The sequence below is a fragment of the Balaenoptera ricei genome, chromosome 3 (assembly GCF_028023285.1).
Source record: "Balaenoptera ricei isolate mBalRic1 chromosome 3, mBalRic1.hap2, whole genome shotgun sequence".
Taxonomy (NCBI): domain Eukaryota; kingdom Metazoa; phylum Chordata; class Mammalia; order Artiodactyla; family Balaenopteridae; genus Balaenoptera; species Balaenoptera ricei.
In genome coordinates this window covers 126,331,621-126,343,864 of record NC_082641.1, presented here as the reverse complement: position 1 = coordinate 126,343,864, position 12,244 = coordinate 126,331,621, and the positions used below count along the sequence as shown (strand labels likewise).

General features: G+C 44.4%; 1 protein-coding gene across 4 annotated transcripts in view; it reads right to left on the bottom strand.

Moving 5' to 3' along the window:
* Positions 1 to 12,244, bottom strand: part of ABLIM3 (actin binding LIM protein family member 3) — a 185,815-nt gene that overhangs the window by 100,473 nt on the left and 73,098 nt on the right. For all 4 annotated transcript variants that reach the window (XR_009502422.1, XR_009502421.1, XR_009502423.1 and 1 more), the window contains one exon: positions 786 to 923. Coding sequence is in view for 1 of the 4 variants with exons in the window: in XM_059917448.1 (XP_059773431.1) it covers positions 786 to 923 (138 nt within the window). In the remaining 3 variants the exon portion in view is untranslated. The remainder of the gene's footprint in view (positions 1 to 785; positions 924 to 12,244) is intronic.

Below are 12,244 nucleotides of genomic sequence, written 5' to 3'. Positions count from 1 at the left end.
ACAAGTGTAAGTTAAAGGTTTGAGGTCAAACATTTTCTAAACTCACAGAGCAATCCAACATCAGAATGGCTTCTCTGTGGAACAGGAAGCCTGGAAGAAAAGTTCAAGAAGTGGAGGCTGGAGTGGCATTAGACAGGGACACTGGGGAGGGAGTGTTGTCCTGTTTGGGCCAGAGGGCTCTCTGGGCTCCTTCAGCCGAGTCCCTCCTTTCCTGCTGCTAGTGAGCCTTCTTCCTTTGGGAATGCTTAGCTGGGTTGAGCTAAGGTTTTATAAATTAGCCATGGGTAAGCTGTCACAATTAGAGGTAACGCAGCGTCCACCTGCTCCCAAATTACAAACCTTACTGAAGTCAAGACGTACCTTCTCCCTTGTTAAACCTAACCTCTGAGGATTGTCACACTCATGTCAGAGCCATGCCAAATTTTAGCCGTTACAGCTTGCTCTTTCATTGGCTCTCAAATTGATTTATAGGCACAAGCCAGTAGTCTTCTCAGATGTGTAAGATAAGCTTGCAGGATTGCCTTTTTCCTTCTGGGTCAGTGCTTCCACTCTGGGGTCACCAGGCTCCCTTTCTCCCCCATATCCCACCGCTTCCCTCACTCTACCCTCCCTCTTCACGCCATGCTGCTGAAGGGAGAACTCTCATTACTGGCTCAAGGAAGGTCATCTTAGGCCTTTGTAGGTATCTCAATTGCCTGTGTCTGTTCTGCCTGCCCCATGGCATGTCCTGGGGTGAGAGCATGGCGAGGAATCTGAGAAGGGTGTTGGGAGATTGGGCCTCCTACCTTGACAGGTGAAGCATCTGATGTGGAAATGGTTATTGTGGACGCGAACCACCTCCCCTTTGCAGGTGTCTCCACATCGATAGCACTGGATGACATTGGAGCTGCCCCGGGGATTGTAAGGATTCTGCCGATAAGGAACTGTAAAGAGAAACAAAGAGATCACCATCCAGAAGGTCCTCATTCTTTAAAAAGTCTGCCATAAGACATGATTATAATCTTAACTGGCAGAAAAAGCAGAAAGGGTGAAAATGATTAGCAAAATACCTTCAATACATCATCAGGCTGAGTATGCCAAGCTAAGACATCTTTAGAAGGTGAATGGCATTAAGATATGAGTCCATAAATCTCCTTAAGTAGGCAGAGACTTATGAGCGAGCATAACCTTTTCTTGCAATAATGGAGGCCAAGTTCACGAATGAAGAAAAATAAAAGAGGAAGTTGAGTATTTCAAGGTAAATGATCCAGAAATACTATTTCTTGGGAGATCTCTGGATCAATACCAGGCCCCAAACAAAGGGAATTTAGGTCTTGCCATTGACTCCAGGGTCTCAAGGAAATGGGTGGCTGACTCAGCCTCCAAATGGCCTTTTTGTTGAGCAAGATACAGCCCCTCTCTGCACCTCAGTTTACACATCTATAAAATGAGGACGGACAGTGGTAGCTGACTTTCTATAAAGGCATGAAGGGAGGCACTCTAGTTGGAAGGAAGTTGATGAGGCGACTCACCTTACAACTGCCTTTGAACAGCACTTCCCATAACATTGAGAAAATGTCACATGTGTATAGTTAAGAAGAAAGAGCTGGTGGAGACTATGAAGGGGCTGAAGTCACTGGGATTGCAGTGCTATGGTCAGCATTTGATGATGCTGTAGACCTATACTTGCCTTTTGAGGCTACTGATCTCTTGCTTAGATTTTCTCATGGCTACTTTTCTAGATTTCCTTTCCCTGAAATATACTTTGCTTGACCATTCTATAATCTGGTCATCTAGCATTTAATAATAGTAGGCACCTGCCTAGAACATAAAATTTCAGGGTTGAAAGGGATATTAATAGCTGTCTGGTCCAACCTCATTATATATAAACTGTTGAGATAACTTTGCCAGTGAGGAACCCAATCTTCTCTCTTGGAAGAAGTTGCTAGGGGCCCCAGGGAGAGAACCACTCAACTCCTCAATTTTTACACAAGGCTGTAGCAATAGTCCACAAACTTCTGCTCATACCCTATGAGGATAAGGCTCACTTTTGTCCTAACTATAAGGATGACCAGTTGATTGGAGGGGAATTGGTGTCTAGCATTTAGACATGTAGACTTACTGGCTAAACTCTGAATAAGCATAATATAAGTTAACCTGGACTCACAGAAACCTTGAACTGCCAAGGAACCTAGAGGTCACCTAGTTCAAGGGTTCTTGACCTAGTGTGGTAGTTGTTGTGTCTGTTCACTGAAATTTCAATCTTTTATTCTTGGCACGTGGTGTCTTGCTTGGCAATGAAATGTGAATGGAAACTGTGTGTCACTTCCAACTGGAAGCCCTAGGATCCAGTATGGTATCTGCCATATTGCCTTCCCATAGCCTAGCAGCCAGTGATACCCCCAGATGGTGTGCAGGATGCATCAGCTTGGATCCCTGGCTGAGAAGTCCTGGAGCAGAGCTCTAAGCTAACCCAGGATGAACATCTATCATGAGCCAGGAGGAATATTTGATGGCATATCTTCTAAGATTTTTTGTTACTGTAGCATACCTGACTGATACACCTGAGATCTAATATTTCTCTCTAATGAAATATAAAATTTGGTGTTATATACATTATCCTACAGCTTTTTTCAGATTCTCAAAGATGATCTCCATAACTGATCTCATCCGCCCTCCTCCTTTTAAAGTCAAGGAACAGGAAAGCAGGACTTTCGATTACCTCCCACATCTTGAATCATAAGTGCATGGTAGGGCAAAGAGCTGGTTGCTTAGCCTTGAAACTACTACTGCTGACAAATTTGCTATCTGAGGTACGAGAAAAATACCTTTCTTACAGTCTTTCTCTCAAGGAGTTCACGCCCCTTATTTAACTTTTTTTTTTCTGTCTTAAATTTAAGACAAAAGTTAAATGAGTTAGCTAGTTAACTAAAATATTAATTAACTCAGTAAACGGGTTAATACATGTAAAGCATTTCAAAACGTGCATGAAGTGCTCCACAAATGTATCCAGTGCTCCACTGGTATCATGACGATCACATCCTCCCCAAAGCTCAGAGCAATCTTTCCCCACCCCCAGAATGTCCACAAACATTCTCCTTAGTCCTGTCTCCTTTGCTTCTTTTTCTGATTCCTGCTTAATGTCCCCTGGAATATATTTCACTCTCCCATCTCCCCCCTCCCCCCAATTTTGGAGAAAAATATAGATTCTATTTATATGAGCAGTGTAATGATCTACTACCGTTAAGGGAAACAAAGCCGTAGGTCTGAAAATAAAATAGGAATAAATAGTATAATCATCACCATCAATAACGAGAGCTCTTGAAAGTATCCAAAGTCCCTCCAGAATCACTACACAAACTTTCATCTACCTCTTCTAATTGATCCCACCTTATTGCTCAAGAGCCAGCAAGATCAATTAAATTTTTCATAATTTGATTTTCTGGGGAGATGGATTAGTGATCACGGTTTTCAGTCAAAACTCAATCTTTGAACCATTCAAATAAAAAGCCATAAAATCAGAGTGAGGGGATGGATTGGGAAAACAGACCTTCTGCGGCAGAGTACCCATGGGCTCCCAGCCCTAACTCTACTGCTTCCTTCAGGATGAGGGCGCTGTTATGGTGATGCTGACTGTGACCAGAGTCCACAAATGTCTGACGTTTATAAATAGTCCCATAAACAGAAATGCACGCATCGTTGGTGTGAGTTCTTCCAGATTGCTGATGTAAGCCGTGACTATAAAAGGTCAGCGGTGTACCATGATTTGAGCTTACAGACGTGTAAAGACCTTTCCTTATCCAGAAATGCCAATAGGAACTCTGGGGATCAAGGGAAGATCCACTGAGATATGCCACATCTGCTCTTGCCCTGGAAGCCACCTCATTTCCAATAAGATTTTGTATTCTCAGTTAAGTCAGCAACTTAATCTAACCTTATTGTGTGTGTGTATGGGGGGAGGGGTGGTGCGGTGATACCTCTTCCCTCCAATCTATAACACCCTCTGAAACTCTAAAATTTTACTGTTGATTTTCTGCTGGTTATTATTTCCATTAATTTTTATTTCAAAGTACTAAAATTCAGTCATGTGATTTACAATATTTATCTATGGGCAAATGTCTTTTGAATTCCAAATTGACTTATACATGAAGTTTTAGACTGCTCTGTGTTAGAAACTGCCTATCTTTGAGAGCAACATTTGAAAGCAGGACATTAGTTCTTCAAAGCCTCAAAGGACATTAGCTCTTCTCACCTGTGAAATAATCCATGAAGTTACCAAGTTTAGACATATGGGTCATGTGCTATATTTCTAAAACGCATGCAAGGAACCTCTGGCTTCTGTTTTAAGTTAGTTGGCCAAAAAGTGTACCCAGGAGAGTCATTCCCAGTTACTAGTCCTTAAGCGGTGATGTCCAATAGAATTATCTGAGATATGGAAATGCTTTATATCTACGCTGTCCAATATAATAATCACTAGCCATATGTGGCTATTGGGCACTTGAAATGTGGCTATTGGGCACTTGAAATGTGGCTAGTGTGACTGAGCTACTGAATTTTTAATTTAATTTTAATTAACATAAATTTACATTGCAATAGCCACATGTGACTAGTTGTTGCCATAGTGGACACGATAGCCTTATAGTTTCACAAATGGAACTCGCATTAAGAATGAAGAAATTAAACTTGGTTAATCCTATTTATACAAAAATAACATGTATGAATTAATTTGGGAATACCACCTCAGACTTAAGTTATTCCTTTTTATCCCTGAAAAGTTTTAAAATTGTATTTAAAAATAATTTGCAATAAGCACCAGTTACACACACATTCATTCATCCTGAATTTGATCTGGAGACAAAAGGTTCTGCGCAGTGAAATAAATACTGATTGTTTTTTAAAAGGACAATTTTTCAGGCACTGTAAGACTGAACAATCTTAATCTTTCCAAGAATAAAAGCAAGATAATCAGTTGGCAATGGCTGTCAGTATAATTTTTTTAAATAAATTTATTTATTTATTCATTTATTTAATTTTTGGCTGCACTGGGTCTTCCCTGCTGCACGCGGGCTTTCTCTAGTTGTTGAGAGCAGGGGCTACTTTTCGTTGCAGTGCGTGGGCTTCTCATTGCGGTGGCTTCTCTTATTGTGGAGCATGGGCTCTAGGCACGCAGGCTTCAGTAGTTGTGGCATGTGGGCTCCGTAGTTGTGGCTCGCGGGCTCTAGAGCGCAGGCTCAGTAGTTGTGGCGCACGGGCTTAGTTGCTCCGCGGCATGTGGGATCTTCCTGGACCAGGGCTTGAACCCGTGTCCCCTGCATTGGCAGGCGGATTCTTAACCACTGCGCCACCAGGGAAGCCCCCAGTACAATTTTTTAAGAAAGAAAATCAGCTGGTCAATGACTATGAGATTAAAAATTAAGGGTCTGAAACATTAAGTATTCTTCTCTATGCTTACCAAATCTTTAGTGTTCTAAAGATGAGAAAATACATCTTAATTCTACAACTAAATTTGCAAGTAAAGCTCTTCCCCAAATGTTACCAAGATAATTTAAAACTGCTGGAACAAAACAACATATTGGAAGGGGAGGGGTGCCTGGCCCCTCTGAAGTTAAAAGGAGCACGAGAGTTGAACATAGCAGGAAACAAATTCAGCATCCAGTTCCTCTACCTGGCCCTTCCTCACTCCCTCTGTCATTCCTCATCCTGTGTTTTTCTCTCTGATAGGTAGTGCTGGGGATAACCTGGGTTCCAATTCCCTCTCTGCAGTCACCTAGTTTTATACAGGATTGGGCAAATCCTGTAACTTCTCTGGCCTCAATTCCGTCCTTAGTCACCAAGGAGATTGGACAAAATGATTTATAAAATTTCCTCCAATTGAAATCTGGTTCTGTCTCTGTGTATCCTTTGCTGTATATCTTTCTTTCCCTCCACCTTTTCTTTTCTCCATTAACTTTCTCCTGCTTTTAAACTAGACTGTGCTGTATGTTATCAGATTTATTAGTCTCTCTTAAAAGCAGATAAGGCTCTCTCATAAACAATGCGACCTAAGTTACGTTCGCTTTACTGATGTAGTGCCTGCACAATTTTTTTTCCTCTTCTGAGGGTCACTTAACCTTGTAGATAAAAGTGTTCCCACATTCTAACTGAGTCGTCTTTATAAAATAGTCTTTAAATGGTAGAAGCACCTATGCAAGGCTGGGGTATAATTTAAATAGTGACAAAACTGATGTGGAGACAGTATAACAACTGTGAATAATTGGCTGGAAGTGTAATAAAAACAGTGGAGTTTCTGTCTGAACAGTGAAACATCAAGCAGAGAATCAACCGGTTCAGCAATGAGCTCGCAACAGCCTGGGGCCCAGGAAAACAATGGGGTACAGCAGCTGTCACATGCCGCCAGCTCCCAGAGTACCCTTAGTGTGTTCACAGGTATTCGCTAACGACCCAGGAGGAGACTCAAATGAGGATCCAGGCATTTCACAGGTAGAAAGCTATCCACCTTAATGGTTAGGGTGGGGTCTGGCTACAAGAGTTATCTGGTAGTTCAGAAACAGGCCCTTCAATTTGATTTTGGAGTTGAATCAGAACACACGGCACTGATCCTGTTTCCTGTGTAAGACCACAGAGATGTGGGATCCCTGTGTGGGAAGCGGTGCGAAGAAGCTCACGGCACAGAGGTCAAGGGTGTAGATGCTGGAGTCAGGAGGGCTGCGTTTGTGTCGCAGCCCTGCCACTTGGCCAAGTTATGTGAGACCAGTCTTAGTTTGCTCATCTCTAGAGTGGGAATAACTCCGGTCATTTGTGAGTATTAAATTACTAAGCAATATAAAAGTGTTTAGTACACTGCTTGGCATGTCACTTGGGCTCCATAAGTATAAGCAATAGTTAATATTAAAGAATCTTCAAAGCCATGTACCCCTACCTTCTACTCAATGCAAGAGTTCTTTCTAAATTACTACCCCTACCAGCTTGCCACTGAGCTTTGCTTGAACATTGTCAAATCCGTTTTTGGACCAGTCCAGCTTGGGCAAAGGTTTTCTGGTTTTCCCTCCCTGCTGTCAAGAAAAATGCCCTTGGCTGCAGCCCATTCCACCAAAAGCAACCTCCTTTTTTCTCCCCCATCTCCAAACTGTCTCTGTTTATGGGTTTGAGCTGCAGAGATGGGTGGCTGACATGCTTTTGATATATCCTGCAGAGGAATGTGTGAATTGGGTGTTTCCCGTTGTGGGAATGAGAGGCTATGATCTATGTTTTCCTGGGGTGGTGTATTTTGGGCACATCTGCTGTTTCCAGGGGGATGTGTTAGCGTGCTTGTTGTCTGTAAGTGAGTAAGTGAGTAATTTGTTTTCTGAAAACTCTGATAGGGAGACGGTGAGAGCTGCTTTTGGTAACCCCGGAGGGTCACGCATGTGTCATCTCATTGTGTCATTACATCTATGTTCCTCATGTGAATACCTGGAACCAGACTCTTAGAACTGAGGTTTAACATTACAACAGGTGGGCTGGGGGTCAGTGTTCCAAGATGCAGAAGCATAGGAGGGAGTTTGGAATGAAAGACATGCATGAAGAAACTAGAGGGGTAAATGCATAAGGGAAAGTCTGGGAGGATAATAACAGATAATATTTAGGGAGTGGTTATTCCATTAGGAACTGTGCTCAGCAATTTACATAATGTCATCTTACTGAGTTTTCATAATTCAGGAGGAGCTATTATTACTATCTTTATTTTTCAGATGAGGAAATGGAGACCAGAAAACTGAGGTCATTTGTCCAAGGTTACACGGTTAGTAAACGGCAGAGGCAGGATCTGGACTCAGGAAGTCTGACTCTAGAACCTGTGTTCTCACTGCTAAGCCCTACCATGCAGAAGAGCCAACAGTGGCTACCTCTGGGGAGGAAGTAGGCTCTGGGGGGGGGCAAAAAGGGTATCTAATTTTTTTCCCTCAACAGTAATCATCCATTGCCCAGTTGAATACACACACACACACACACACACACACACACACACACATGAATTTTACAAAGATTTAAGAATAATGATGGAGGGTACTAGCATACAGACCAGGAAACTGGGAAAAGTAAATCAGCCTCTCTGGCAGACGATGAGGAAACTGTGATTGCTGCCCCAGGGCCAGGGGATATCAGCCTTGAGCGGCTTCCCTGGCATGGGCAGGGACAGCCTGACAGGTGGGCATCTGGGTGCCCTGAGACAGGCAGGCTCTGCAGGTGCTGGCAGCTGCAGCAGAGCAGAAGCAGGCGCTCTCTGGGAACCTCACAGATGGCCCTAGCCTGGCCAGTTTCCTATGTCAGCAGGTCAGTGAAACAGTCTGTCGCCCCAAGACGATGTTGCAAAACCTTTGCTGCAACAGAAACTCCTCCATAGCCTCCCTCTGCCAGCCTCCACAGCGTGTACCATGGTCACGGCGTGCAGCTGGCAACACGGCTCGTGCCGCCTTCCTCAGCAACGTGTTGTCAGGACATGTGTCAGAACTGCATGCTCTTGGCCAGACAGACTGCTCTTGCTTAACAGCCAGCTGCCACGCTACAGCTACAGCAGAGAGGACCTGGGCTAGACCCAGACGGCCTTCCCCAGGGTGAGCATCATGGGCCAGGAAATCTGAGCTGAGGTCCACAGAGGGATTGATGTATTTCTCACTTGTTAGTGAAGTCACTTGATAAAATGAGAACTGCATACTCGTTACTCATTTTGCAAATTCAGAAAGTCGACCCAGGTGTAATGTCATAGAATTCACTTCTCACTTTTTTCTATATTAATCTCATTGTAAAAAACTCAAAACTGTATACTTCCAATTGAATTCAATCAAACACTTTAAGATAAGACAAAAACAAACTCATTTCTTTCTTATAACTCAACTTGGTTCCTATTTCAAGACAAGCAGAAACTAAGTCTTGGTGAATTTGCCCCTCTGCTCCCCCACCCCATCCTGTTCACTGGGGCTGTGTCCCCGCCTTGGCTCAGAGGGCAGGTGCACAGGGCCTCTTTCTAAGGACTCAATGAGACCCGTGTTCTCACTTCTTTGAGAGTCTCCTCCCCACCTGTGAGCCAGGCAATCAAGTTTGTTAGCTGTGAGTAAAGGAGCCCTTTTTGCCCTCCTTAATTTATGGTTTCTCTAGAACATTTAACTTTGAAATAAATCCTTCCTGTTCTAAGGGCACAGACGTCTGAAATCCAAAAGCCAGGAAGCGACCCCTTTTGTCTCTGCCTTCAGCTGCCCATCCAGGCCCTGAGGCCTCGCTCCCTGAAGAGAGGGAAGGCTCAGGAGGGCTGGGAGAGGGAAATGCCAGTTAATATTTCAAAACTATCATCTTGCTACACTTGGTCATGGGATTTTAGGAATATAATATACAGAGCTGTGTAAGAATGACTGTGGAATAGACAAGATTTGATGGAGAAAGGGAAAAATCCCAAGGTGTCTGCCAGCCTTGGCATTTTTCCCACTTTGGAGTGGCTCCTGTCAATTAACACCAATTCTCTTGTCACTTCTGACTCTGTCCCTCGATACCTTTACCAAGCCCCCAGTCAGAGACTCTGAGAGCTGTAAAAATAGCTAACAGCTAAGATGAATTAGGCAATTACTATATGCCAGGCCCTGTGCGTCATACCTACCATCTCATTTAATTCTCACAACCACTCCATGAGACAGACACCATATGATCTATTTTATATATTTTGTATTTTATATATGGGGAATCTGAGGCATAGAGAGGTTAATTAATCTGCCTGAAGTCACACCACATGTACATGTTAGATGCCTAAACAGGCATCAGTAGGACTAGGAGAGGCTCAGTTTTCTCTCCTCTCCTCGGGGCATCCCCAGCAGGGTATCCTTTGCTCAGCATCTCCTGAGGGAAAGGAGACCTGGCCAGGCATCACTAACAGGGAGAACGGCGCTGCCCCACACTGAGGCCTTGGGGCACCCTTTCCACCTTTTCCTTATCTGAAAAATACTATTTGGGTTTCGTCTGGGGCCCTGGAAACCGTGTTGGAAATAGAGGAACTTCAGGAAGCCAGCAATTGTCTTTGTGCTTTGAGTGACTCAGTCCCTTGGCCTCTGGGCCAGAGGTTTTAATACTTATACAATGTTTGCTTCCTGAGACTCTGGCAGGCCATCAATCTCTGATATGTTGTGGGGAAATCCAAGGAATAGCAGCTGTCACCCAGGTTCCCCTTAACTTACAGATTTTCAGTATCAGAGCAGAGAGCATGTAGAAAACATCTGTATGTCTAGAGGTTTCCCTCCTCTTTTTTTCAAAGCTATGAACCCTTTATTGAAATGATGAGATGGCCTCTAGGTTATACTGATTCCATTGCAAACCATGCTTGGAATACAAACACATGATGACCTGGTGGTCACTCAGGGAAATCCCTCACACCAGGGTTGCTGGCATTGGATGTGGCTCCCAGATACCTTTACTTGGGAGGCCTGGTGTTTGTTTTTAAATCCTTCCAGAGCACCGTGGTTCCTAACTCTTCCTTTTGCCTCACCTCTGGCCAGCTTCTCTCCTGCGCTTCCGGGCCTTGAAGGCACTGGTGTTGTGATCCCCACCTAGGGGCCTAGGGTTCCAGAGGTGCTGTGACTGCCCTGGGGTAGGGCCTGGTGTGCCACCTACTTGTGACCCCTCTCTCCCCAAGGTAGTCCCCAGGGCACCTCCTGTCCCATCTCATCCACATTCCCACCTTCACAGATTCAGCCCTGAGGCTCAGAGAAAGGAGAAACTCGCTCAGGGTCCCCATCATGCTGGCCCCACCAGGACCAGCAGGAAAATGCCTTGTTTGAGATCAATGACAGTTTGCAGGGCAGGTCAAAATGAGCTGTAGGTGACACAAGTCAGGGAATTCTCAAAGCCAGCCCACGCAGCCTCAATTCTGAGAAGGTGCAGGTCTCCTGGAGACCAGATACCTCCCCCCAGCTCCCATTTTGGTGTCTAAAGTACTTATCCCATTGCTCAAAGTTCTACAGGCTCCCCCCATGGCCTCTGCAGTCATCCACTCACTAGAAGCCCCTCCAGCATGATTACACCACCAGAGGGCCTCCCCTTGCAGAAATCTGACCCGCTGGTCAGGCCCTCTCTTCCTCAGGGCTGAGAGGATGGCTTACTATCATTCCACTATACCCCATCTCCTTCCTCTCCACCCTCCTCCCTCCCTTCCTCCCTCCCACCTTTTGTTTTTCCTTCCTTCTTTATCTCCCTCCCTCCCTCCCTCCTACCATCCTTCCTTGTTTTTCTTCACCTCTCTCTCTCTTTTTCTCCCTTCTCTCCTCCTACCTTTCCTTCTTGTTTTTCTTCACCTCTCTCTCTCTGCTCTCCCTCCCTCCCTCCCTCCTCCCTCCCTCCCTCTCTTTTTCTCTCCTCCTAAGATTTCTCTTAATATCTGGTTCTTCCCTGTCAGAGGGAACCACTTCCTTCTAGTCTTTACTCTGTCATTAACTTTTGGTGAGGTCTCAGGCAGGGCACTCCCCAATTCTGGGTCACTGTTTTCCCAACTATAAAGTGAAAGGGTTGCATTCTGTGATCTCTCAGTTTCCTTTCAGATCCAATAGTCTATACCTATTAACAGAGTTGCAACACAAAATACTTTCAGGGGCCAGGCAGGTAAAGTCAGTGAAAAATCCACCCAAGGGGACCAAATTGGAGAAACTGGGCCACCGGAAGGGGAAGATGCTACCTGGCCTCAGCAGATTATTGTCTTGCAAAAACACATCAAGGTCCCAAAGAGGCCTGTCTGTGGGAGCTGGATTCTGCCTGTGGGCCACCCGTTTGGGATCTCTGCATCCAGACAGATAGATGACCACAAAGTCATTTCCGATTACCATCGAGAGAAGTCACGTGCCCACCACATGCCTGTAGGATCTGGAAGAACAGAATATTTCTGAAATGAGGTCTTGCAGAGCCCCAGGCTGGACAAAGGAGCACCATATAAGCGTGTTACTCTCAAGGTCTCAGTGACATTACTCAGGGACAAACAGAGGTTTTCAAACTTTTTTTTAACCATGACCCACTGGAAACAATTAATTTTGCAAAATGACCCAGTACACAAATACGTGACACAAATGTTTCTCAAACAAAACTTATTTTTAGTACACGTAATATGTACTGATATTTTCTTTCCTTTTTCTATTCCCTTCCATTTCAATACTTTATGCCATTTCATTAAAAAACGTTGTTTGCAACCCAATAATATGTATACGATCGGAGGTGAAAAGAATGATAAAGATTATTCTAGGTTTGCATGGTCCACTATGGT